Source organism: Cyberlindnera jadinii (assembly GCF_001661405.1).
Source record: "Cyberlindnera jadinii NRRL Y-1542 unplaced genomic scaffold CYBJAscaffold_7, whole genome shotgun sequence".
NCBI classification, from domain to species: Eukaryota; Fungi; Ascomycota; class Saccharomycetes; order Phaffomycetales; family Wickerhamomycetaceae; genus Williopsis; species Williopsis jadinii.
Window position 1 is genome coordinate 473,735 of NW_017963658.1, and position 21,181 is coordinate 494,915.

Below are 21,181 nucleotides of genomic sequence, written 5' to 3' on the forward strand. Positions count from 1 at the left end.
TCAAAGCTTTTCTTAGTCTAACGTGTGCGGATCTTGTGCCCGATTTGGGCATCATAACGTCGATATGCAGGCGAAGCGAGCATTGACACCCAATTCTCATATAAAATTGCAGTGCGAAACCGCACAAGCCACATGGGTTTGAATTCTCATATAGTTGCCTTCCATGCTTGTAAACACCTTACAACTACTATTGTTCGATTGATATTGTTCGATTGATCTCGTTTATTGATAAGACACAGGCTCCTCATATTTCGTTATAGGTGTGATCTTATGGCCGTATAGATGGTAAAAGAGGATGGCCACTCACAAAAATCCTTTCGTCGGCGAAGATCCTTTCAAGAAAGATCGGGACCTCATTTACCTCCACATTGGATTCACAAAGAAGATAACATGGGGATATCAGTACTTTATGGTAGCTGTACTGCTGGCACTTTTAGTAACCAGTGTTCTCAACAAATGGCTTAGGAGACCTAACCACAACCACAAGCCTCATCATTGGATTCAACGACTTTGGCATCGCCAACCGACACTGCCTTTTCTAAGGAATCAGTTCAGCTCAAACGGCGTGTTCTTCAATATAACCATCTTCTATGTCATCAATACCTTTGTGCTGTTCTATAAATTACCATGGAATGACCAATTCAATTTTGCCCTAAGGGCAGGTCTCGTCTCTAGCTCAAATATACCCTTACTCTACCTCATCCCATTGAAGAGTGGGCCTCTACTGCATTTATTTGAGGTTTCTTATGAGACAATCATTATTTATCACAAGTGGGTGGGTATACTGGTGGTAATGACCGCAGTGCTCCATGGATTGGCATTCTTCCTAATGCTAACATGGGATTATTGTCTTTCAAGTCCCAAGATGCTCACTGGGTATTTCTGCCTGTTTGTCTTCTTGGCCATATCAGTATCATCTGTTAAGTTCATGAGAACCAGGTTTTATGAAATGTTTTACTACATCCACCTCTGCAGCTTCATATTGTTTTTACCAGTGTTTTTCAAACATCATTATGTCTGTAAAACATTTGTCGTTATCGTTGCTGGATTCCTGGTCTATGATAGGCTAATACGCTACATTTGGTACCTGTGGTGCCTCAATTGTACAGTGAAAGTCACGAGGAATTCCAAATATATGGTGGTTTCTATTGATCCAAGATCATCATCTTTGTCGAAAACACAACGGGTAATTGCTAAGCTCTTGTTGAAGAACAAAAAAGATTTCAGATGGAGACCTTCTAACCATCTCTTTATAACAATCCCCTCAATAAGTGCTTTCCAATCACATCCATTCACAATTGCTTCCTTACCAAGCGATGAATCGTGTCAATTGATCATAAAAGTACACAACGGATTCACAAGGAAACTCTGCGAAAGGGTACAACATGGCGAGCAGTCATTCACTTGCTTTATCAATGGACCCTACGGTACTTCGAACAGTCAACTTCCTACTGATGAATCAATTTTGGGACAAGTTCAAGATAGCGCAGTGCATGAATCGAGTCCATTGATTAAGAAAGTACTGTACACCACTGTGGAACGAACCTCAAACTCTCTCTCCAGCATTGAATCCTTTAATCCAAAGGAAAAGATCATCCTCGTTTCAGGTGGTGTTGGAATTTCACTGACATTACCTCTCTTGAAGCATTATGAAAACTCGGAAGACTTTGAAACTTCGTTGATATGGATCACTCGTTCAGAAGAGCTGATACCGCTTATAGATCTGGATATTACAAAGAGCAACATCACAGTATGGAACTCCACAGAGAAGGGACCTGCCGACTTGGAGCAGCTGTTGTACGACTACATGGAAGAAACCTATCAAACTGTTCACATAATCGGGTGTGGTCCTAGTTCTTTAATGTCCTCACTACGGTCATTCGCTGTTGAGAAGATGAAGACCAATAGAGTGAATATGGTTCTGGAGGAGTTTTCGTTTTAATTAATATATTCATTCGTTATTTAATATCATTCACTTATCGCTTGATTTCAAAGTAAACATTTACAGCTGTTATTAGACACCACCATGTGATACCGATCACACCAACTCTACGGTCTATCCACCAACGATTCAACGGAATATAAATCGCATAGAAACATAACATCGTGACGAGACCTATGCTAGAAACCTTGAAATGAGAATCCACTTGGATTGGCATATAAGGTGCACCTTTACGAACATTAACAACCAACCCATTGACTCCAATCCCTAACAAGATGTAGAGAAGAGGCGATCCAAAGCAGGCGTTGACACCGATGACACTAAGATTAAGCCTTGCAAGGGTTAGATTTGAAATAAGATCACCAACAGAATTACCCAGTGCAAGAATAGTCAGGCCCAGTAAAGATTCGGATATTTGGAAGATAACACCAATGTTTTTCAATATAGGTATAAGCACTGAGCTGAGAGACATGATCGTCACAATTGACAATACGAAGCCAGTAAGTGGTAAAGTGACACTGGCATAGTGGTTAAGTGGGACATTGATGAGTACCAGAGCCATAGAGTTTAGAAGCCTTGGTGTGAGCGTAAGATGAGGAAACAGCAAGAATGAAAGCAAAAAAGGCGATGTAAACAGTTGGAAGTACATAAGCCTTTTCCTCAAATTGAGCTCTGATTCATATAGTCGTGGAGACTCGGTGCACTTCTCTGGATAAGTTGGAATCATAACGTTGAAGAGAATCACAATAGGAGCTGAAATGATGTTGAAAGTGGTTATTGGTTCATCAACAAAGGGCTCCAACAGAAATCTCCAGGGATAATCACCGCTTATCTCAATCATAACTGAAGAGATGGTGCTATGATCATCGTTTGTTTCATCGACACGTTCTGCCAGAGGCTCGTATGATAGATCAGTTTCATGTCCTTCATTTAATTCCCGTGATTCCTCAGCTTCATTTGCCTCATTCAAAACGTGTAGACCCTCATGTTCATGTGCCTCATTTAACCCATGCGGTTCCTCAGATCCATGTGAATCCTCAGATGCCTCTGTCACTGTAATCTGGGGTGCAGGCAGAGGTGTTGGTGACACTATCTTTGGATAATAGTTTGTTGCATCATCACTCATCGCCATCTCAGGAAACGTGTAAAAACGTTTAGAAGACTGGAACTGCTCCGATACGGATCTTGATATTGAAGGAGAGCCAGTTCTGGAAGGAGAATTAGCAGGAGATAAGGCTCTCCAGACCCGTTGTGCCTGGAAGACACTCAGCTTCTGTGAATTCCTTATTCTATCAACATCAAGATCCAAATCTCCTGATTTGATCGACTCTGCGATGATTGTATCCAGTGGAGGTGATAGAGTATCAGAGTTGGGTACCAACACGTGATGCTCATCATCCCCTTCAACCTCATACTCCTTACCTTCATTCGTAAACACTATGGTATAGATGACGTATGCGATATAAGCAATCACCATCAGGGCACATTCCCCGTTCCACAACTTGGCATCTGCTATGAGTACCAACGCCAAGATAATAAAGGAGAGGAATGAGTACAGATCCTTCATAAACTCATGATGGTGCACTTTGAATGGTCTCAACAATCCCATGGCACCAATGACAAAGCAAATGACAAAGTTCGCCGACCCCATCAATTCCCCAAACGCCAACCCTGAAGAGTTAGACGTGAATGCAGTATAAGTGCTGAATATATCAGGGGTGGCATTACCAAGAGCCAGCAGCGTCAACCCACTTATCCTCTCTGATATGCCCAGGTAATTGGACAAGAGGTTCAGATTCGGATACACGAAGTTCGAGGTGATGACGCTAAAGGCAACAAATATCAGCACTATGATCAGAATCAACAGTGATATCACAACCAGCTTATGTTTAGACGAATGGCCGCAGAAGTACCATTCAGACCAGTGAAACATCTCTGTAGCACATTGGTGCTTGATATAGAGACATATGGCGGAGTCGTTCTTCTCGCGCAGCCCAGAAATGTCACACTCCTCATCTCTTGGGAGGCCTGTCTTGGAGCCGATTGCACAGAGCACTACCAAACTTGCTATGAGAAGATGTCGTAGAATCCTCATCGTGTGTAGCTGAGATGGTGGATGTTGATACTGGATAATGCTTACAGCTCAAAGGACCCTGAACACACAGAACACGAGACACAATTCGTACATTGCTAATCTCGAATTCGGGCTGTGCATGATGCGTATCTCATCGCTGACGGTACGGTCTGATGACATAATACATTACGTAAGCAAGGCCACCAGGTCGTTTCCACGGTAACGTTATGTGTGAGGTGTGCGGGTGTATGATCACATGCCCTTTGGTCTCTCTCTAGCCGCCGTTGGCCGACTTGCCGCGCTGGTTTGGACGGCGGGTGGGCGAGAGAGACCGCCCGGCTCGCGGTGTTGAAAACAGCGTGAGGGTGGAAATGTTCTCACATAAAAAGCCCAGCTGACGTCTCGGCTAAATAGAGCGGGAAAACGTTGGTGAAGTTCATCGAGACACAACTCAATTGCAGAGCGAAGGCGTGCCCAGTGTCTTTGTTATCTGTTGATACACTTTAAAAACTCGTACCATACCACTTAGAGGAACCATGGTCTTTGAGGTTATCACGGCGACCCGGTATGACGACCCGTTGGCCTTCCTTATCGTGCCATTTGTGGATGACTACCTGAAGCCCTTGTATACGCACCAAACGTTGGATAACCATATCCACGAGCTGGTGGCATGTATACTGTTCTACCATGCGATCTACCTGTCGTCTTCAGTGCTGGCGCCAATGGTCTTTGCAGAGACGTTCAGAACCTTGCCAAGGAAGACGCGCATAGATTTCAACATCCATGTTGTGTCGATGATTCAGTCCGTGTTGATCCTGTTCCTGATCATTCCCTTGTTTACGGACCCTGTTTTGGTGAACGATAGGGTCTTTGGATACACGCCCTACTGTGGGTTCGTCACCACTGCGGCGCTGGGATATTTCATCTGGGATGCGATTATTTCCCTTGTGTATGTTAACTATTTCGGCGTGAGCTTCCTTGTCCATGGAGTCGTGAGTGCCTGTGTCTTCTACATTGGATTGGGGCCATTCATTGCGTACTACTCTGGTATCTTCATCCTGTTTGAACTGTCGACTCCGTTCTTGAACCTCAGATGGTTTGGGTTGAAATTCCCTCAGGTCTTCCCATCATGGTTCCAGCTCGTCAACAACGCCGTCTTGATCCTCATCTTCTTCTTCGTGAGAATCTGCTACGGTTGGTACCAGGCTGCGATGCTCTTTGGTGACTTCTACGACGAATATCAGGACCCTCGCTTCAACACCATTGGTGCTATAGTGATCTTTACGGGTAACATGATCTTAAACGTGTTGAACTTGTACTGGTTCTATAGAATGGTAAAAGTGGCATATGCCATCCTTGCGGATATGTTCACGGGTTCTAATGAGCGTGACGAGGCAAAGAAGGACATTTAAAAGCGCTGTATGTCTGTTACATATAACCTAAACCGAACCAATCAGGGAACCATTACATAGTTATATTATCATAGACTCCTCATCTATACGGTTTATCAAATGAATCCTTATTCATAGCTGCCAAATGAGTTCTTATCTAAAGTCTTTTATACTTTTGGTACTGTGGAGTATTGAGTGTTTGAATTCCAATCTCAATATCCGTCTGTATATCCTTGATCAAGGCCTCTGTATATGCCGTTAGTAATCCGCATGCATGCAATACAAAGAAATGTAACATACCCTTTGTCGTGTAGTTAAGTTCCGGTCTGATGTATCCAAGTACGTTGAAACACACTGTGGCACCGTAGAAATCCTTTGGGAATTGATGGACTATATGCAGTTCAATGGCTTTCTCCTTGTTCCCATAAAATGGGTTCCAGCCAATGCTCATCACCGTTGGTAGTACAACTTCAAGGTCTTTGCCTTCTTCGAGCCCTAACCCATAGCTATATTCAACCTGTTTCCCACTCTCCCTCTCCTTTATATCAGAGTGGGTAGCATCCTGTTTCTTGTGTAGTTTAACCCATCCAAAATAGACACCCGGGTCTAATTGTGTAACCTGTTTAACCTCCTTTGTCGAGATGTTAGCCGTTGGTATACCCAGCTCTGCTGATCCACGCCCAAAACCTGCGATAACCGTCACGTTGTGCTCTTCAACTGGGAAAGGTGGTTGCGGAGACTCCGGAATAGGAACGTCTGGTCTAGTCATACTGATCTTATAGCCTACAGGACCAACCCTATGAAACTACAGATACATGTTGCAATCAAGTCAAAACTGTGGATCCACACAACTGCGCTTCCCGTCCAGTTGTTGCTGTGCGGGTGTGTCCCCTGTTCAAACTGATCACTTTCCACGCTTAGTAAGAAATTAAATGCTATAATATCCTCATTCCAAAGCTCCGTGGTTAGTGGTGAACGAGTAGGAGTTACTGTGAATCAGTTGTATAAATTCCATTACAACGCACCATATTCCAGCCAAATTGTTCTAAAAGCAATCAATCAGCTTCAGATAGGTTCTCATGAGCTCTCCTATGCTCATCAAAGTCACGTGCCTGTTTTCTCCAATGTCTGATGCGCGAATTTTCCCACTCTAAGTAAGAACCACAAAAGCCCCCTCTCCATAAAACATCAAAATTGAAAACAAAGAGGAAAACGCTGTGTGTAAATTTACATCGAGAAAAAACGTCAACAAGACGAAAACATCAACAAACGGCGGCGGCTGAGACATCAAACCAGGCGGTTATATATTTTTGCTGAGCAACCGATTCCACAAATCTGGAGATAGACGAAGAGAGAAGGAGAAATGTCTCAGGAGCTTGATATATTCCAATCAAACGATGTGGATAGACTCTATACAATAGCGGCGCGGTTGTTCCGTCGACGTGCGTTTGATTACTACCTTACCGCTCAACAGTTGGCGGTGCTGAACCGGGTGTTTGGTCTGAAGGGCCATGAAAGGGAATTGTTCAGAGCGCTATTACAGGGAAAGCTATATTTGAAGTTTATTGACGCTGAGAATGCGAAGGAGGAGAATAATCACAAGAGGGAAAAACCGCATAATGACGGACACGAATCTAAACTGGACGACGATAAGAGTAAAGACGAGGTGATAGTTGATGTATCGTTACCCGAGGGTGTGGATTCAGGTAGAGCGTTGGCGTTAAAGGTTCGTTATATCCTTTGGGATAAGGCAATTGACCTTTTGTATGATGAGAAGAATGCAGAGGAGTATGAATTGTTTGAACCGGAAGATGATGGGAACACAGAACAGAAATCCGAGGTTGACAAAACTACAGCTGTGAGAGAAGTTGACGAAGATGATGAATATGACGACGAAGATGAAGACGAAGGAGATGGAGAAAAAAAGACTGCAAACTCTGGAGCTGCTCCGGCTGAGCCAACAGATGAATTGACAGTTGATGAATCAGGTAACACGGTGCTTGAGGTACCCATTGTTCCAACCACAGAAACTTCTCAATTTGACAATAAAAAACTCATTGAAAACTTCAACAAGATCTACCACAACTTTGAAAGCGATAAGGATACACTGATCAAAAGAAGGAAACTTGAGGAGAACGATAAACTCCTTGAAAATGACACCTCAAACCCTAAAGACCTTATCTCGATGAACCTGGGTGCAGCAAATCTCTCTTTGAAACATTTGCTGCGCGCAATTGACGATCAAAAGGATAGACTCCAATTACAAGACAATGAACTTCGTCAGTTGATCATGGATGTGAGAAAGAATCGTTCCAAATGGGCGTCAGATGATAAGATTGGCCAGGAGGAGCTCTATGAAGCCTGTGAGAAAGTTGTTATGGAGCTGAGAAACTATACAGAACATTCGACGGCATTTTTGAACAAAGTTTCAAAGAGAGAAGCACCAAACTATTATCAGATTATTAAAAAACCAATGGACCTGAATACCATCTTGAAGAAACTTAAAGGGTTCCAATACAAGTCAAAATCTGAGTTCATGGAGGATGTTTTGTTAATTTGGAAAAACTGCTTGACTTACAACTCCGATCCCCGTCATTTCCTTAGAGTGCATGCCATTGCAATGCAGAAGAAATCATTACAACTATTACCATTGATACCGGATATCACTATAAGAGACAGGGCAGAAGTGGAAGCGGAAGCACATATCGATGAGCCAGGTACACCTGTACCACATGCTAGAACTTCATCGAAAAAAGGCAAGAAGAGAACACGTAATGGGGAGATCAAAGACGAATCTAAGGAGGAAACTCCTGCACCAACTACAATGACAAATGTTGAAACACCAGCGGCATCGACAACAACAGCAACCACTACCAATACGACTAATGCTATTAATACTACCACTGCTACTGCGCCAAATTCAACAGCAGCATTGATAGCGAATGGCGTTGGTGTAACGAGTGGTACTCCGACACCTGCACCTAACACATCTACGATAAACGATGCTACTGAATTAGAAGATGATGACAACGGTGAAACTAATGAATATCTGAATACAGAGGATAACGACAAGGATGATCTAGAGATCCAAACATGGAAGAACTTCACTTCCAAGACAAGATCTGATTTTTGTATTAAAAGATCAGAGCTTTTCAGAGATAACACTTTGAACCCTGATAGCGATGCCATTTTGAGAGATCCGAAGAAATTGAGAAACTTTGAGAGTTATCTAAAGCATTATTCAGAGGCAAGACGACACATTTTTAACCCTTCTGCAAAAACCACTGATGACGACCTGTACTTGATTGAATACGACATTGCTGGTGGGCTCCCTGCCTTACCGTATGTTGGGATGTCTGAAGAAGAGACTGACCAATACGAAGCTAAACTTGCTGAAAAAGTCATGCAAGAAGGTTTAAAACCCTCAGAATTCATATCTACTGATGGTGGTCTCAATGCTGTCATTAATGATAATATCCATGAGATGCAACAGATTAGACAGATCTGCTTCAAGATATCATTGATCAGACAGATGCAACAACAGACGTTCCTTCATCATACACAACTTCGTGCCCCTGAGATTGAAAAGATTGATGATTCTATTGATATTGATCCGGTATCAAGACTGGAGAATCATGAAAAGATGAACAAAGAGCTTATGTTTTATGTCATGAAGAAGCGGGTATCTAAAATTGCGATGCAAAGTGGATTTGAGTCCACGGAAATGTTTGCAATTGACTGTTTAAGTGAGATTGCGGGATCGTTTTTGGACAATTTGGTCAAGACGATGAAACAGCACATTGAAACCCCATCACAGAACCAGGCGCAAAAGAAGAAAAACATTCTAACTCTATCGTTGTTAGAAAACGGTATAATAAAGCCAGATGAATTGCATCATTACGTTACAGAGTCTGTTTTGAAGCAAGGTACAAAGTTGAAAGATTTGAAAGTGAAATTGCAGTCCTTCTTGAAGCAGCTGTTGAGACCTGCGTTTGAGATGACTGAAAAGACATTTGCCGACGACTCTGAACAGTTCTTATCTGGTGAGTTTTCGAATGAGCTTGGTGATGATTTCTTTGGATTTAAGGAGTTGGGTCTTGACAAGGAGTTTGGTATGCTTGGAGGTAGTATCCCATTGCATTTACTGCAATCGAGATTTGCTGAGACGAATGCCAATGACGATAGTAAGGGCATTAAACGTGAGGAATTTGAGAGTGCACCGTATCCACGTGTTAAACAAGATCAGATCGAATTACAGATCAAGCTGTTTCAACCGATATTGGAGGAGTGTTTACAAAAGACCAAAGTATTCAATAGTAAACAGTACAAGACAAAGAAAGAGACTTCTGATTATATGGCCAATGCTACGGATGTTGTGATTATGGACGATCTGGATTACCCAAAGAAGCATTCCAAACCAAAGTTGCCGCCTAATGGTAAGATTACCTCTTCAAAGAAGAAGATTTTGCCAACAACGTTCTTCCTTCCTGAGGAAGATGTTCCAGTTGTACAGTCGGGTCCTCTAACAGCTACTGGTGATGACAATCTTGCCAATAATACCACTGCTGTCAACGGTACTACGCCCCTAATGTCCGATATTGCAGTTGATGGTATAACAACACCAACGATAGAAAACTTTTGAGCTCATTATAAAAAAAAATGTCATGACTTTTAACGTTAAAGAAAACACCAATGCAATTCATTTGATCTTCTTTCTCTGGTGGAAAGTATCATCACTGAATGCAGCCCTCTTTGCAGTATTTGTCTGCGAACTTGTTATATCTGAATCATCTGCGTGAATACGTCTTGAAGGGTATTTGAAATTTTGTCCTTCAAAAATGTTTTCCAACACACGTGGAGGGTCTAGGAAGTATGGATGTATCAATGCATCAAATGCTGTCATTCTCTGAGCAGGATCATAAACCAATAAACTTGCCAACAGCTCTAAACCTCTTTTATTCGTTGCACCTATTGACTGGTACCATGCTTGTAGATTTGAAGGGAATTGTTTGAACTCTTGTAATGCCGTATATTCTGGATATTTTGGCAAAGATTGCCATTGATTCACTGTTGGAGTACCCAATATCTCAACTATCTTTTGCATTTGATTTCTTTGGAATGGAACGTTCTTTTTGTTGTCCATTTTAGCCTCTTCACCTTTAAACATCGGTCTCAGTGCTAGTAACTCTGCAAATATACAACCAACTGCCCAAAGGTCAATTGCAGATGTATAGTGTCTGCCTCCTAGAAGCAGCTCGGGAGCTCTATACCAAATCGTCACAACAACTTTATCACCGTTGTAGAGAGTTTGTAAAGGATTATTGAACTTTCTCGCAAGACCCAGATCACCAATTTTAACCACACCTTGGCTCGTCACCATAATATTTGCAGGTTTCAAATCTCTGTGAAGGATCCAGTTCTGATGGAGATAGCTTACCCCGTTCAACACTTGCCACATGATACTCTTAACGACTTGATCCGGTATTGATTTGGTATCTGGATGTGTATGGTAGTGGATAATTTGTAAAAGGTCATGATCTGCATATTCAAAAACCATATAGATGCACTTGTTTTCAAGGATGATCTCGGCCAGTTTGGTGATATTTGTATGGTTCAATTCTCGACATAGAGCCATTTCACGCGAGGCAGACTGTGAAATCCCGGTATACGATACAATCTCACCTTCCTTATCAGCTTTGAACTTCTTGATGGCGTACAGCGACTTCTTATCCTGACGACATTCGGCCTTATAGACACGGCCATACGTACCAGACGCTATATAGCCCAAGACACTATACTTTTGCAGGACTGAACGTCTAACGGCATCCTTTCTGGTCTTATAGGGTAGAAGCGTGAACACCGAGGAATTAGCCATAAGGCCAGGTCTGGATCCATACGTCGAAGGTGTCGTCTTCTTGGGCGTTGGGTTGTTAGAGTTGTTGTTCATGACGGTATTATGACTGTTATTGAGTAGACCGCTGGCTCTGTTCTGTTGTTGAAGCCTTTGCAAGAACTCTCGCTGTACCTGTGTAGTATTTCGCTGCGTTTGATTGTTATACATTGCTCTATGTGAAGCTGAGCCCGAGAGTTGTTGATGTTGATGAAGAACTTCGAGGTTTGTCACTTGGTCTTCTCCCCGTGTGTGTGGTCGTGGTCGTGGGGACACTTTTCCCGTAGCCAGTCGGAGCACACACACACAACAACAGCCTACCGGCTTTACGCCGGAAAATGGATGTCTGGATGGTTTCACAGAGGGAGAGGCCGGATAACCCTTTTGAGGTTACGAGCACTTTTTGGTGCTATCCCCCATATACCTACAATCAATTCGAACGGCCTGAAGCCTTTGGAGCCTGTCAATTGTATTGATATGGGGTCTTTGTTAAGTTACGAGAGTTAGAAGTGGTTGTGTGTTCATAGATTTACTTCATCGTGGGAGTGCTACAGCTCAAGAGCTCAGACTTGAGTAACAGTCTATGGCTCCACACTATTATACACCAGCCAAATCACCTTGGAACCTTAAAGCATAACAACAGGCGGATGTTTATATGTGAGTAGTATACCAGGTGGTATATACCACACTGAATTATACAGGAAACGATGCTATAGGCAGACAATAGAGAGAAAAAAAAAACACAGGCACTGATCTGTAATATTATCCTTATCGGGAAATAGTCCGAAAAAGGAAATGCCCAACCATTCGGAACTTGCACCCTCTCAAAGTCGGAATTTCGGGCTGTGGTCTCTCGAGGGCAACAAACCACACCACACCATCGAAACAATTCGTCAGTTTATACCACACTTCAACAGTATCGTCCATGATGGTAGTCCTTCTCTCGTTTCTCCTCCTCGATTTGCTATAATCAATGCATTCTCCAACCGACGTGTTATCTGATTCTGAACGGTGGAAAAATCTGATCCAAATACGGATCATGCAACTTCCCGATTGGGACATGCGCGGATCAGAGTTTCTTTTTTTTTGGCCTTTGATTATTTTTGTACTTTACCAGCGCCTCTGCCCGCATGAAAATTTTGTGTCTGCCAATTGATCTTAACAACAAAACCAGCCTTCTTTCAATTTTATCCCATCGCAGCTCAATTTTAAGGGAGAAAGTGGGCCAAAAGGGTAAGCAAAGCATACAGATCGGGAAATTTGCCTTAACAGCACATTGCGAGTCAGGCGGGGCGCAATCATTGGTCGCCCTTTAAGCTCTACGTGTGTGCGTTTTATGTGGCTTGCAGATGTTTCCCCCTCTGATCCCTCTCTTATTGGAATTTTGTACTGACTTTGATGTACATGATTGATCTCATATATGTGGGTTGTACAGAGGGAAGAACCTGCCACCCGTTCAGCGGAATGTGATCTGAATCATCATTTTTTCGATATATAAATACAGATCATGATTACCCCCAACTTGAGCTGATCTTCCATTCATGTGAGAGAACTTTTCTTCCAAACGCACCATTCATTCACTCCGAACTGATCGCTCAGCATCATAGCCATTCGTTGATTTGTCATTCACTTTTCACATCACAGATTACACATTCGCTCCCACTCTGCGTGACTCAACTAATTTTCGCAACACCACACACAAGTTTTCCGCTTTTTGTCCTTTTTTGAGATCTCGGTTTATTAAAGTACATCAACTCTTTTTTTGTTTGTTTGTCTTGTTGTTGTCAAGGTAACGAGGGAAAGAGATCAAACCATAATTACATCATCCGTTATCGGGGCATTTTATCACCATCATACAGTAATTAATAGAGGTACTTGGGCCAGTTGTTAGCAAGTCGCTATTACTCTTAACACGGATTCATCATTGACACTCACTAATCACTCGTGTGTCCTTTGGCTTCAGTTTATCACCCGCAAAAGCCATCGTCTATCTCCAAGGTACTGTTACTATACGTTCAACAGAGTACCTGAAGGAGCCACCATTTCTCATACAGAGGTTTCTGCAATCTATTCAGCAAAGATACAGAACTCAAGTAATAACACAAGTCACCCAGATCTTCCTGAGATGAATACTGTGTTCCCACAATTATCACACGGCATGCAAGGTAACATTTTCCAGTCCGTGCTACCACCAACTTCTCCTTCGTCTGCATCCTCTGACTCTCTCAAGAGAAAGAGATACTTGGATGATTTGGATATCTTGGAGCAATCTAACAAGAGATGCAAGACTGCTCCTCCAACACCTCCTTTAGCTGCTGTGTTCACCAGAGGAAGATCAGCATCCCCGGTGTCATCGCATGCAACTCTACTACCGCTCCCAGTTTCACCACTGATGGGACAACCATTATCATTAGCAACACCAAAGACTCCTTCTGCCACACTTGCTCAAGCACAGTTGGCCGAGCCAGTTCAGATTAAGAAGGCGTCACCGGTGTTATCCGTTCCAACTGTCATTCCAGTTGGTTCCTCACCATCGACTGTTAAGCTACCATCATTCAAATACTTGACACAGAATGATAGATATTCCACCACAGGATCTCTCTATGCAATGGATTATCCAGACACCTGTGTCAATGATGATGATTGGAGATTGCACTTGGAGGTTTGGATCGAGAGAAACTTCCCAGAGATGTTCCACAAGCTGAAGAACTTCTTGAGATACGACAAACCAGGCTTCGAACTGTTGAACGATGCTATCTTTCTCACAGAGCTGAAAGAGCAACTGGAAAAGGTGAAGAGAGTACCATGCTTCAACTCAAAGATTAGCAAGAAGATGGTCACCAAGAAAGTCAACCCTTATTACAAATCGTTTTCTGACCACTCTGGTTCTGGGGATAACAAACCAACGATGACGCGCTGGACGCAATCATCGCCAATTGCTCCCCAACCAGTGTTGGTGACAGAGCCAAAATCTCCTCTTGAGAACAACTATGTTTACTCAGTGCAAACACCAATGAGCTCTCCAATCTCCACCACCACTCAGCAGATATCTCCAAGCTCCAAGAGATGGTCTGGCCATCATAAGTTGAACGAACAGGTGGTATTGAAGACCAACGACTTCATTCACACCCAAAACCATAAGGGTCCAAACCATTCTTACACGATACATCATCACCACCAGAACAAGCGCAAGTGTATATCCTGTGGTTCAGACCAATCACCCTGCTGGAGACCATCGTGGTCAACTTCCGCTGGTCAGCTATGTAATTCATGTGGACTCAGGTACAAGAAGACCGGTGCAAGATGCATCTCCAAGAGCTGCTGTCGTATACCTGCAAAGGGAGAATGGGCCACCATGAAAGCCAGAGGTAAGAAAACGTTTACAAAGGAAGATGGGTCTGTCGTACAGGCGTATGCCTGTCTCAATTGTAACGGAGAAGTGGAGGTTAAAGATAAATAAATCATATAATAGCATTCCTGTAATATAATTTTTTGCTTTTGTTCAACTGTATTCACTAGATATTATATATGGCTTGATGACATGAAGCTTAAGCTAGGAGTGCACTTGAGCACGCTTTGCACCAGGTAAAGGCACTGCTGTGGCAACAAAGTAACTGTTCTCTCTAGTGGCGAACCCAGCAAGAGCATTGTACCAGCCTAAGAATGAAGTGATAACACCAAAGACACCAGCTGCTCTTGTAACGCCGACACTACGCGTAAATTCGCCGATGGTTAGCAGTAGGAAGGTCATTTCCAGGAAGAAGAACAGAGAAAAGAAGGCCACAGTAGACTTGACGGTACAGATGAGAACCATCAGCGTAAAGATAACCCAGCCTAACAGGAAGAATCCCAAACCATTGTTAAGCATAATTGGATCGTCATAGGCTCTCTGAATACCAAACCAGTCGATCTGAATTGCAGCCCAGCTCAGCCAAAACCCACCATACGACGAGAGCACGGTCCCACCAAACGTGTTATCCAGAGAAATTTCCCACATTCCTGACAGCAGTTGAATGATACCACCGTAGAAGAAAGCAGGGCCAACAGCAACGTTTGCAACAGTGATGCCCATAGCACGAGCGTTGGACATGGAGAGCACAAACGTTGTCAAGGCAAACCCACATAGTCCCAAAGGTGCAGGATTGGCAAACCGACGAGGTGGTGGGGCATGGATACCAGGTTGTAGATCACCACCAAAAGCGTTCCAAAGCTCAGAGCGGAGGACCTTTGTACGTCCAATCATCACGTATTCGTCCCTTTCGCCCGATGTGAACACCTTTGACACTGGGACTTGTTGATGTTCAACGTCTTCCTGCAAGTCATCACAGCCTGCATCAATCGCACGTTCTTGGCTTTGTGAGGTATTGAGCATCTGGCTTTCCTTGTCTGACATGCTTCAAAGTCTCTAGAAGATTGATGTTGATCCTAAGCTTTGCTTCCATTGATAGAATGTAGAGACAACGGTGTTATGCTTTGCTTTTATATGGATACAACCTGTTTAAGATCGCAAGCAACGGAAGCGTACATCCCGCGTGTGGATATGTGGGGTTGACAGGCCAGAACAGCTCTTCAAGTTTCTCTGAATTTTGGGAATTAGGCAACTGTACAGTTGCAAACAGACAATATGTACTTTGTGTGTATGGAGTAGGGAGTGTGATTGGGTGGTTGTTAAGGAAAGTAAAAGAAGGTATTCAAAGAACATGAAAAGTGTGAAAACTGTTCAAGACATATTGCACTTGATGAAAAGAAGTGTAGCATCTTGGCCGCTTATTATACAACATCAAACAGCTCTTGGCTTGAAGTTTACTGATTGGATGAGCAGTCTGTTCAAGCGATGGGGAGCCACTGGTACTGACGGTGGAGAAATGGGGAACCACTGGTATTGATGGTGGAGAAATGGGGAACGTAGGGCTTGTACGGCACCGGCGAAACATCTCGATTCAGAAGCCTCAGCAGAACAATCTTGTGATGTGAGGTGTTTAACATACGATCACTATGGACGGAGCTGGTGCTCCATCCACGCTTGATTGGGGTGCGGTGTTGAGTTCCCCACCAGTTGCTTCTGATCATGGCGATGTAGATGTCATCGTGACCTGGTTGGAAGAGTGGTCAATTGATGATTTCGAAGGACTTGGAGGGTTTGCGAGTTGGTAAAGAGCCCACACTCACTGTGATGATTCTACTTACAACCATGATTACTCACTGTGATGATCCTACTTACAGCCATGATTACTCACTGTGATGATTCTACTTACAACCATGATTACTCACTGTGATGATCCTACCCACAGCCATGATTACTTACTGTGGTGATCCTACTCACAGCTATTATCAACTCTCCAGTAGCTGTCAAACAACACGGTGCTCGTCATCCAGGTTTGTATGTCTGGTTATTATGGTAATCTTGTTCCAGAGTGTCTTCTCACTGTTGGTTTAGTTGGATGATTTTACAATTGAACCAAACCATTACTCCACCATTGGGCCATTAATCTCTAAAACAGCCATCCATAGTAGCTCAGAATACATCCTCCTCTCGCTCTGAAGGGATAAAACCGGCTGAATAGACTTATCCATGCTACAAAATGTATATATATAGTTGCACTATTTACCCATCACGTGCGCAAGCACGTGACCCATCTTATTCCCACATTTACACGCCTTGAAAAAAACGCAAAAAAATCTGAAAATTTTCGGATTTGTGTTGCTCAGCCGTTTTTTCACATCTTTGTTTTGAGCTTTTTTATCATCTTCTCCAACTACAAAAGATTAAGAGCAAAGAACGTTTGATTCTGCTTCCAATAAGTTTCACTTTATCTCTTATTTCTCTCCGTGTTGAGTAACGAAAAGGGCAAACAAGAACATAGCTGAGTTTTTCCGGTGTTCTCGTTTATTTGTTTTCTTATTCAACCCATAATACTTGCCAAAGATTCGACGAACTACAAGAAAGTTTTCTTCTTTATTCCTATTCTATTGCTATCAAGTAGTACCTACTTGACATCCGATACTCTGATATTTGTGTGAAACGTGTCCAGATAACCACGAGAGCTGCCGCTTGAAGTCCTGCTACGGTTGTTTGTGCCCTTTGATAGACTGGAATCTTGTATACATTCCAGTTCAGCCTTCCGTCGTTGCTTTCAAAGTCTCGGGAGTGTTTACAAGTTTGCTTTGTGCCACTCTGACAACTCCTTGACAGTTCTATAACTTGTCAAATACCGACACAGCCTTATCTGTTTTCACAAAATCTACCAAGCTGTCTTCCAAACCAAACACCTCAATCTTGAGACTGGTTGACTCTGCCAGAAAAGCAAGATCTCTGACAGCTAATTCCAAGGCTCTGATCAATACGAAGATGTCGTTGTCCTCAATTGTTGAAGAACAGCCGTTCACCTCTCGCTACTCCCCAGAGACTTTGCCATTTGAAGCAAGAGCTCAGAGAGGCAGACGTGGAAGCTTCAACAACGAAAGGTTGAGGCTTGTTGCAGTTGAAGATGTTAGAGAGCCGATCTCCTTGGAGACTGAAAGATCCGTTCAATTGGTGTCACAAGCTTTGCAGCAAGAGGTTGAAAGAATCAACCACGATACATGCGAAGCTGGTGAAGAAGATTCGTTCTTCGTCTGTGACTTGGGCAAGATTGAAAGATTGCTCAAAATCTGGAGACAGAACTTGCCTCGTGTTCATCCATTTTACGCAGTGAAATGTAACCCAGATCCACATGTCCTCAAGCTGTTGGCTTCCCTGGGTGTTAACTTTGACTGCGCCTCAAAAGGTGAGATTGATCTCGTTCTAAGCTTGGGTGTTGATCCTTCAAGAATCATCTATGCACACCCTTGTAAGACTGGCTCATTCTTGAGACACTCCAAGAAACAGAATGTTCAATTGACCACTTTTGACAACGCTGATGAGTTGTATAAGCTCAAGAAGTACCATCCAGGTTGTAGATTGTTGTTGAGAATTATCACTGACGACGAATCTGCTCAATGCAGATTATCTACAAAGTACGGAGCTCCTTTATCCTCTGTCAAGAACTTGCTGGAATTGGCAAGAGAATTGGAGTTGGACATTGCTGGCGTTTCATTCCACGTTGGGTCAGGTGCAAGTGACAACGAATCCTTGATTAAAGCAGTGCGTGATGCCAGACACACCTTCGACCTGGGTTCTCAACTTGGTTTCAACATGCAAATCTTGGATGTTGGTGGAGGATTCTCATACGAATCGTTCAACACGGCATCACAAGCTTTAAGAGTCGCACTGGACCAATATTTCCCAGTCTCTTCGAACGTTGAAATCATCGCAGAGCCTGGTCGTTATTTCGTTGCCAACGCATTCACCTTGGCTACCCACGTCATTGCGAAGAGAGGATCTGTCTTTGACCACAGCAGTCAGTCCCAAGACCCTCCAATGGTTTACATCAACGACGGTGTCTACGGCAACATGAACTGTATCTTGTTCGACCACCAGCACCCACAGGCCCATGTCCTCACACACCGTGGTGAGTTTGTCTACGGTGGACACCACACTGAACAAGCCAACGGCAACACCTACAACGTTTCAATCTGGGGCCCGACATGTGACGGATTGGACTGTATTTCCAACAACGCTGAGCTTTCACACAACGTTTGTGTTGGTGACTGGTTGTACTTCCCTGATTTGGGAGCCTACACGTCTGCTGCTGCCTCACCTTTCAACGGTTTTGAAGCACAAGCACGTAAATTTTACGTCAACTCTGAGATTTAGAACTACTCCCCATATATAACCAATACATATAAACACATTATGCCCCATAATTACAGCCCAATTGGTCCCCAGTAGATGATGATCTCTCCGTCAACTTTCCCGATTCGGATGGGCTATGATACCCGCACATGAGCGAGGAAAATTTGATCTGGAGCAGCCACAATTTTTTCCTACTCATCAGCTCAAGATGCTTTAAAGCATTTCAAGAAGACAGACGGAACCCGTTGGAATCACATGAGTTACCCTTCTATTCTCTCGTTTGAGCCGTCTATCGAGAACTGTGATCCCGTGGCGTTACAGAGGGCCAGCACGCCTGGAGACTTCTCGCTCCAGGAGAACCCGGTATTGTACGGGGGTGGCCGTAAATGGTGGTTGAAGTCATCTCAAATGCAATTGTTATCACGTGTGATACCCCCAGTTGGAGAGGATAAGGTTGAGGTTGATATATATGTGCTGAGCTGTGCCCTTGTGATATGGTTCCGTGCTGGTGATTGTGGGCTCCAAGTGCCATATGGATGTATCCTTGAACATTTAGTGACTCAAGACGAATCCAAACAATTACAATTATCCATGAAGATACGATGTGACGACTCGAACTGCATGGAAGTCTCACTCATCCCGATGTTTGGCGAAACGGATAGGTATTATAACAGCAGCATCGAAAAGCTGTTCACCTATGCCAATTTTGGGCTCAATAAAGGTGACAAAATGGTCTATAACACATTTGGAGCAATTGCCAAATGCTTAACTCTTCACATTGAGGAAGACGATACGGCTGGCAATGACGTTTATAGCGAGGGACACTATCTCTTTGACTCTATGGAGCAGGGTTCTGAGCTAAGTGAGAACGATGGCTACAATAACACGGGGACGGCAGATGATATGGATGTGAACTACCAACTCGACAACTTTGGCGAGGCGTGTGTAGATGTTGACATCTACGATGGCACCAGAGGCGTGACAAGGACACGTGATGAGTGTAATTCCTCACAGGAGATTGCAACACCACAGAAAAGGGTAAGGTGCTGAGTACATCATCACCTTCTGTACTATTACTATTACTCCTGCTAACGCGATAATGAATATAACATAATGCTCTGTGACGTAGATAGCTAATGGCTATGGCAGGAGACGTCTTGGTATCTCGATAGAATCGTGGAATTGAAGCTCAACAGTGAAACCCTGACGTAATTGAAGTCATCTAACGCTCGCTGCTTGGTCTATTCAGCCAACACCGGCGGAGCCAACATTGTCCACGGGCTAATACGCCGTTTACTGCCGTTATGAGGACGTTTCAATCAATTCGGAACGGTACAAGATCACCGAGAGTTGGTGTTAATGGCTGGCAAATCTGATACTCGCGTCATCCAAATGCCCATGATGTCATTTTTGGCGTAATCAAACATAAATGAGCAGTAACATCCGGTCACGGTAGACTGAGTATGATTTACACTAACTTACGTTGAAGCGTGGATAATGCTGTGATATTTCGCCGTGATCGACCTAATGCATACTTCCTTGCGGAGAATGAGCTCTGAGACAGGTGCTACTGGTAGGATTGTGTGGTAGACTTTGAGCTTGTAGATACAGCTGATCACTGCCCACCTTTGATGTGCACATGCTATTAAACACGGGCTAAATGATGAAGGCCTGTTGTGGTAATCAAGTCCGAGTGCTTACACAGCTGGATACTGTAGAGGTAACTGGAATGCAATATTTTCCGCAAAACCTCCTATTTGAGTAATTTGAAAAAACAAACAGCGAAAAGTGGCGAAAATTTGTCAATTTCCGCATATGTTTGCAGACTCCAGTTGTTTTTTTGTTCAGAAAGCTGGGAATCTTGTTGTTTCTCAAGAATTGTAAACATAAAAAACGCATCATTATGGAGCTCACCTCAAAGAGAGATTGATTATATTATCAGGAGCTATCTTGTGTTGCAAGGTGTGGATGCGTGACTAGCTCATCAGATTGGTGGCTTCCAATGTTATGGATAGAAATGTCACCAGTGTTGATATTTCTTCCATGAGGAATGCCAAGTTCCATTCTGAGTACACAGTTCTTAAACGTTCCCATGAGTTAGTATATCTATTAATATAATATCTTAATGAATAAATAAGTTTTTTAAACCACTCGCTACTACAGGATACTT

General features: G+C 43.3%; 10 protein-coding genes across 10 annotated transcripts; 6 read left to right on the forward strand and 4 right to left on the reverse strand.

The window, feature by feature from the left end:
• The first annotated feature begins 202 nt into the window (after positions 1 to 202).
• CYBJADRAFT_167960 (ferric reductase family protein) lies at positions 203 to 1,981 on the forward strand. Its single transcript, XM_020215156.1, has one exon. It carries the CDS (start codon positions 296 to 298, stop codon positions 1,940 to 1,942), a length of 1,647 nt encoding a protein of 548 aa, XP_020070438.1. The 5' UTR covers positions 203 to 295; the 3' UTR covers positions 1,943 to 1,981.
• CYBJADRAFT_167962 (uncharacterized protein) lies at positions 1,920 to 3,593 on the reverse strand (the record flags this gene model as incomplete). The annotated part of the gene is made up of 1 exon (XM_020215157.1): positions 1,920 to 3,593. One exon carries the CDS (start codon positions 3,591 to 3,593, stop codon positions 1,977 to 1,979), a length of 1,617 nt encoding a protein of 538 aa, XP_020070439.1. The 3' UTR covers positions 1,920 to 1,976.
• An 862-nt stretch (positions 3,594 to 4,455) lies between these two features.
• Positions 4,456 to 5,555, forward strand: CYBJADRAFT_167964 (TLC domain-containing protein). Its single transcript, XM_020215158.1, has one exon. It carries the CDS (start codon positions 4,553 to 4,555, stop codon positions 5,426 to 5,428), a length of 876 nt encoding a protein of 291 aa, XP_020070440.1. The 5' UTR covers positions 4,456 to 4,552; the 3' UTR covers positions 5,429 to 5,555.
• Positions 5,556 to 5,564: 9 nt separating this feature from the next.
• FMN1 (riboflavin kinase) lies at positions 5,565 to 6,176 on the reverse strand (the record flags this gene model as incomplete). The annotated part of the gene is made up of 2 exons (XM_020213367.1): positions 5,565 to 5,653; positions 5,708 to 6,176. 2 exons carry the CDS (start codon positions 6,174 to 6,176, stop codon positions 5,565 to 5,567), a joined length of 558 nt encoding a protein of 185 aa, XP_020070441.1.
• A 594-nt stretch (positions 6,177 to 6,770) lies between these two features.
• On the forward strand, positions 6,771 to 10,049 carry SPT7 (SAGA histone acetyltransferase complex subunit SPT7; the record flags this gene model as incomplete). The annotated part of the gene is made up of 2 exons (XM_020212732.1): positions 6,771 to 6,899; positions 6,984 to 10,049. 2 exons carry the CDS (start codon positions 6,771 to 6,773, stop codon positions 10,047 to 10,049), a joined length of 3,195 nt encoding a protein of 1,064 aa, XP_020070442.1.
• On the reverse strand, positions 9,763 to 11,950 carry SSN3 (cyclin-dependent serine/threonine protein kinase SSN3). The gene has a single exon (XM_020215159.1). It carries the CDS (start codon positions 11,466 to 11,468, stop codon positions 10,107 to 10,109), a length of 1,362 nt encoding a protein of 453 aa, XP_020070443.1. The 5' UTR covers positions 11,469 to 11,950; the 3' UTR covers positions 9,763 to 10,106.
• Positions 11,951 to 13,422: 1,472 nt separating this feature from the next.
• On the forward strand, positions 13,423 to 14,757 carry ASH1 (DNA-binding transcription repressor ASH1; the record flags this gene model as incomplete). The annotated part of the gene is made up of 1 exon (XM_020213713.1): positions 13,423 to 14,757. The coding sequence occupies one exon, from the start codon at positions 13,423 to 13,425 to the stop codon at positions 14,755 to 14,757; it is 1,335 nt and encodes a 444-aa protein (XP_020070444.1).
• Positions 14,758 to 14,850: 93 nt separating this feature from the next.
• CYBJADRAFT_128088 (acetate uptake transporter family protein) lies at positions 14,851 to 15,690 on the reverse strand (the record flags this gene model as incomplete). Its single annotated transcript, XM_020212740.1, has 1 exon — positions 14,851 to 15,690. One exon carries the CDS (start codon positions 15,688 to 15,690, stop codon positions 14,851 to 14,853), a length of 840 nt encoding a protein of 279 aa, XP_020070445.1.
• Positions 15,691 to 17,176: 1,486 nt separating this feature from the next.
• On the forward strand, positions 17,177 to 19,044 carry SPE1 (ornithine decarboxylase SPE1). Its single transcript, XM_020215160.1, has one exon. The coding sequence runs from the start codon at positions 17,647 to 17,649 to the stop codon at positions 19,030 to 19,032; it is 1,386 nt and encodes a 461-aa protein (XP_020070446.1). The 5' UTR covers positions 17,177 to 17,646; the 3' UTR covers positions 19,033 to 19,044.
• Positions 19,045 to 19,632: 588 nt separating this feature from the next.
• Positions 19,633 to 19,941, forward strand: LOT5 (Lot5p; the record flags this gene model as incomplete). Its single annotated transcript, XM_020212079.1, has 1 exon — positions 19,633 to 19,941. A coding segment is annotated over one exon (309 nt), but the record flags the coding sequence as incomplete, so codon positions are not given.
• Positions 19,942 to 21,181: the final 1,240 nt, after the last annotated feature.

What these genes read in the sequence shown, in the direction of transcription:
- SSN3 (XM_020215159.1), bottom strand. Translation starts at nt 11,468, where the DNA reads ATGTATAACAATCAAACGCAGCGAAATACTACACAGGTACAGCGAGAG.
- SPE1 (XM_020215160.1), top strand. Translation starts at nt 17,647, where the DNA reads ATGTCGTTGTCCTCAATTGTTGAAGAACAGCCGTTCACCTCTCGCTAC.
- CYBJADRAFT_167960 (XM_020215156.1), top strand. Translation starts at nt 296, where the DNA reads ATGGCCACTCACAAAAATCCTTTCGTCGGCGAAGATCCTTTCAAGAAA.
- CYBJADRAFT_167964 (XM_020215158.1), top strand. Translation starts at nt 4,553, where the DNA reads ATGGTCTTTGAGGTTATCACGGCGACCCGGTATGACGACCCGTTGGCC.